General features: G+C 55.9%; 1 protein-coding gene across 1 annotated transcript in view; it reads right to left on the reverse strand.

The window, feature by feature from the left end:
- Positions 1–2159: 2159 nt before the first annotated feature.
- The window catches only part of DRC7 (dynein regulatory complex subunit 7), a 19161-nt gene continuing 16213 nt past the window's right edge, over positions 2160–5107 (reverse strand). The window contains exons 13-17 of the mRNA XM_036440278.2: positions 4903–5013; positions 4703–4813; positions 3359–3553; positions 2551–2690; positions 2160–2441 (exon numbers count right to left, since the gene is read on the reverse strand). Coding sequence (XP_036296171.1) covers positions 2348–2441; positions 2551–2690; positions 3359–3553; positions 4703–4813; positions 4903–5013 — 651 coding nt within the window. The 3' untranslated portion in view covers positions 2160–2347. The remainder of the gene's footprint in view (positions 2442–2550; positions 2691–3358; positions 3554–4702; positions 4814–4902; positions 5014–5107) is intronic.

Below are 5107 nucleotides of genomic sequence, written 5' to 3' on the forward strand. Positions count from 1 at the left end.
CTGCCGCGGGAGCTCCGCCTCCCGCCAGCGTTGGCCAATCGAAGAAGGCACTTCTGCCGCTTTTCCCAAGTTCCCGCCCTCTCTTCCTGAATTGGGCTAATCACGAGGAAGAAGAGTGCAAGGGCCACCCCTCGGCCCCTGATGAACCAATGCGGGCTTCCGTTTCCTTGGTCCCGCCTTCGCCTCAAACTTTCCCTTTCATCCGCCTCGCCTACGCTCCCTCGAACCTCGTTAGCGTTTGAAAAAATTTGCGGGACGCCCTCCAATGGCGGCTGCACCAATCGCTTTAGCAACCGTCCCAGCTCGGCCAATCAGCGTTCGCGTTATTGGAAAAAACCAATTCGCAGCTAGCCAATGGGAAGGGGACATCCGGAACCCAGTGAAGCCGCGGAGCTTCCATCTTGGAGTCGGGCAAAGCGGGGAGGTGTAGTTAGTCAGCTTTTTGCAGGGGTTCCTGCTCGTTCCCTTTACCTGCGGGCGGCTCCGCGGTCTGAGGACCTGTCTCTCTTCTTGGGCTCGAACACCGGCTTGGATCTCCCACGGGAGACCGGGAAAGGAACTGAGACTTCCTGGTTCTGGGTCCGAGTCAGGCGTGGAGCCCGGGCTTGCTGCCTCCACGGCGGACGTCTCGGTGGGTGGATGGATGGCCGCTTCCTAAACGCGATGACCGAGGAGGAATCGGAGAAACGCTGGCTTCATTTGTGATTAGTGGGTGGGTGGGTAAGGGTGGACTTGATCTCCGCTGCACTGCACCAGCGCTGCCAGACTCAGCGGCGTGTCCACCCATCACATTGAGCCTGGGTGAGCCGGCCTGTGGGCACTGTCAAGAGAGGGCCTGATCAGCAGAATAAAATCCCATCAAAACCGCCCACCTGTCTGTACTTCTCAACTTTTTATATGAAAACGTCGTGGAGAAAACCGGAAAGAAGACCAGAATGATATACTAGTATAATACACAGAGTGGCCAGATGATGATGATCTCTAAACGCATGATAATCGGGCCACTCAGTGTCTATCCTATATAATAAAAGGCTAATATGCAAATTGTCCACTTGACCAGGAGTTCGACCAGCAGGCAGGCCGGCCAACGGCCCATGTCCCCTCCCCCTGGCCAGGCTGGCTGAACCCCACCCATGCACAAATTCATGCCCCAGGATACACACACACACACACACACACACACACATACACACTGAGTGGCCAGATTATTATGCGTTCAGAGATCATCATCATCTGGCCACTCTGTATTTTAATCATATGATGACCCATATACTCATATACTTACCGTGTGGATTTCAACACTTGCTAACATTTTGCTGTATTGGCTTTATCCATGTGTGTTTTCTATTTGCACGTTGTAGCCATCAAGACATTTCACCCTGACACTGAATGCTATTGAGCATGTAATTCTTAAAAATCAGACCCTTCTCCTACATAATCATTGTATCACCACACCCAATAAAATGAACAATTGTTCTCCAGGGCAGATTTTCATAATCATACCAAAACTATTTTTAATAACATCTTTCCTAATTAGGAAACCACAAGATCCAGAACTTGGCTCTTCTAAGCTCATCCTATTTCATCCGCGCCCCGCCCCCCCCCTTTTTTTTTTAACGACATTGATCTTTTTAAGAGATTGGGCCATTTACCTTGTAGACTGTCGCACATTATAATTCTGTCATTTACCTTGTTCCTTTCCCTCTGAATTTCTTGTTAAATGGAAGTTAAAGCATGATTGGACTCATGATCACCATTTTGCAACACTTTATACTGAAGTATAATACACATTCCCCATATCCTATAAGGGTACGAGGTCAGTGAATGTTCACCATCTGAGCATACTCAGGTCAAAAAGGATATGACCAGTCTTCAGCAGAAGTCCCCCTGAGAAATGTAATCTTATCATTCATGTGGCTGTAGTTTGTTCGTTTCCGCTGAGCCCAAGCGGGTGTCTCACCCTCAGTATCATGGACATGTTAGGCTAGATGCTTCTTGAGGCCACTTGCAGAGGGGTTGCAAGGCCCAGCATTCCAATGGAAAGGGCGGGAAGACGAGGAGGAAGGTGGCCACTGTGGGTAGAAGAAGTGGGTCCCGGGCTATAGATAAAGAAGGGAGGCGAGAGAGGCTGGCACCGGAGCTTGCGAAAGGAGGTATAGATTGCAAATCACAAGTGTGTTTATTTACAGAAAAATCATGAGAGGCAGGAACAGGTGCGGCTGCAGGGAGGTGGAGCGGCGGTGAGGCCAGGCACCTGAAGCCGAGGTCATTAGCCGGTTGTAGCACACATTGGGGGGAGAGGGGGTTTCTCTCTTTGCCAGCTTAGGCTGCGGCCCCAGGAGGGGCATCAAGAAAAGACTTTCAGGTGCTCCACCAGGCGCGGGTCCTTGTAGAGCTTTTCCTCCAGCGCCAGGTACTTCAGCGGGGCCAGCTCCTTGTGTCTGAAACCGGAGGGGGGAGTGAGAGGTGGTGGTGGGGTCACGAAGCTGGCGCTCCGGCTTCCTGGCGGGTGCCCCCGGGCTCCCCGGTCCCCCCACCCCCTCCCCTCACCTATTGAGCCGCTGCTCCAAGATCCGGATGCGGAACATGGCCTGAGAGCAGTAGCTCAGGTACAGGTCTTCGTCCTCGGTGGTCAAGGTCACCTGGTTCTCCTGGTACCACTGCTGTTTCTTCTGCAGCTCCTGGGTCTCCTGCGGGCGCCGAGAGGAGAGCGCGGGAGGGGTGATGCGGGCTGGCCCTCCCCCGAGGGGTCTGAGGCTGAGACCCCCGCCACCAGAGGAGCAGAGGCGGGGCCAGAAAATGCCTTGAGTGGGGGCCGCTGGGGTTGTGTTGAGAGGGATATCAGGCCCACGGGGTCAGAGCAGGGTTTGAGACGGAGACAGCCACTCGGCTCTGGAAAAGTTACCCTTTCAGAGCTTCCAGTTTTCTGTCTGTCAAATGAGGGTTGTTATACACACTCACCGCCACCACTCAGAGCTCTTTGTGAAAGTTAAATGAGATAATCCATAGGAGCTGCATGGTATCCTCCCAACCAGTAGACATACATCAAGGACTGGAGGTTGTTACAATGCTCCATCCTTCCATCCATCCAACCACCCATCCATTCATTCATTCACTCATCCCTCCACCTACCCATGCATCTATCCTCCTGTTCGTCCACCACCCGTCCATTCACCCACCACTCACCCACCCATCCATCATCCCTTCATCCACCCTTCCACCCAATGAGCAAGGGTAAGGAAGGACAGCTTGGTAACTCCTGGCAATTGGACCCTCACAAGTCTGTGGCATGCCCATTTTCAAGACGAGGGTGCCAAGGTCCTCTCTCCTCTACCTGGGGCCCTGGCCGTACCCTTACCCTCTCGAAACGGGCCTGGATGAGGTTGGCCTTGTCGATGAGCCGCTGCTTGAAGTCAATGAGGCACTCGTCCTTGAGGCGAATCGCCTGCCAGCGTGTCAGCTTCTCCCCCGGGGGCAGCTGGGCCAGGAATGGGGCCAGGTAGTCCAGCTGGGCCTCCACCTGCCGCAAGTGCTCCTCGTGCATCACGCGCTCCTGTGGGGGGCGCCGAGTGGGGGGGGGCGCAGTCAGCTGGACCTGCTGGGGCTGCAGGGACCTCCCAGCCAGCTCTGCACCAACACGTGACCACACAGAACCAGAGCCCGGTGCTTGGCGCCTCTGGTGCCAGGCCTCGGGGCGGCCTGGGGGCCGTCCCTTGTACCTGTGGTGATCGGTAACAGCCAACTCTCTATCGTCCTTGGATTCATGTCTCTCTCCCTGAGCCTCAGCACACACCTCACGCTCAGTCGATGGTGAGAAAATGGTTGTTACTCATGATGCTGAATCAAAAACGACCAGTATGCCGAAACCGGTTTGGCTCAGTGGATAGAGCATGGGTCTGTGGACTGAAAGGTCCCAGGTTCGATTCCAGTCAAGGGCATGTACATTGGTTGCGGGCACATCCCTGGTGGTGGTGGTGGGGGGGGGTTGTGCAGGAGGCGGCTGGTCGATGTCTCTCTCTCATCGATGTTTCTAACTCTCTATCCCTCTCCTTTCCTCTCTGTAAAAAAAAATTAAATAAATAAAAAATATATATATTTTTTAAAATGACCAGTATCTCTCTCCTTTTCCCCTTTCACCCTGGGGCCTTCTGTCTCGTGTTGGCAGGCAGGGCCAGGGACGCGGGAGAGGTGTGGGGGCTGGTGCCCATCCCCAGGAGTCTGAGAGCCGGTCGTCCGATGCCCTGTCCTGTTTCTCCAGCCTCCACCTATTTGTAGAAATCTCTGCCTGGCTGGTGAAGGAGATCTAGAAGCTGGCCTCGGAACCAGGGTGGGCCTCACAACCTGAGGGGGTAACATGGATGCCCTGTGCAGCAGGAGATGGAGAACTCGGGCCCGTGGCCAGGCCTGGAGCTCGAGGGGGGCCGCAGGCGGAGGTGGGCACACGCTTCTCATTCTTCCCGCCTGCGGAAGAGGCCCAGGGCTGCCCTCAGCCCCTGGAGGTGGGGGAGACGGGGCCTGGGGCCTGAGTGCTCTTTGGGGTGAAACATAGGCACGATCGGCTCAGCAGCAAGGATGAGCACAACGAGGCCGATGACTCTGTCCCCTGGAGAGGGCTTCCCGGCAGGATCCCTATCCTCCTCGTCAACCGGGGACCCCCGGGGGGCGCAGAGAACGTCAGGGCCGGGGAGGGAGCGAGGCTCACCATGGCCTCCCGGTACTCCCTGCTCTTCTCATTGCGTTTGGTGTCGTAGATGGAGATCTTCAGCGTGTGTGCCTCTTCCTCCTCCTCCAGAAGCTTCAGGATCTCCAGCACCTGAGTTGGAAAGGGGGGGAGGGCATGGTTAAGGCACCCCCTCCCGCCCCTGGTCCCTCCCCGCTGCCCACTCTCCCAGGGGACCCTACCTCCAGCTCCGACTCCCAGGCCTGGTGCCGGGACATCTTCTCCTGCTCCTTCAGCTGCATCATGGCCTCGTACTGGTACAGGAGCTTCTTGGTGTGCTCCATGGGCTCCACCTGGGGCGGCGGCCGCAGGGACAGAGAGGCGGCAACGGCTGGGGTCGCGGACGGACGGGCTCTGCCGCCAGACCTCTTGGGTTCAAATCTCCCC

Source organism: Pipistrellus kuhlii, unplaced genomic scaffold (genome assembly GCF_014108245.1).
Source record: "Pipistrellus kuhlii isolate mPipKuh1 unplaced genomic scaffold, mPipKuh1.p scaffold_m20_p_17, whole genome shotgun sequence".
Lineage (NCBI taxonomy): Eukaryota > Metazoa > Chordata > Mammalia > Chiroptera > Vespertilionidae > Pipistrellus > Pipistrellus kuhlii.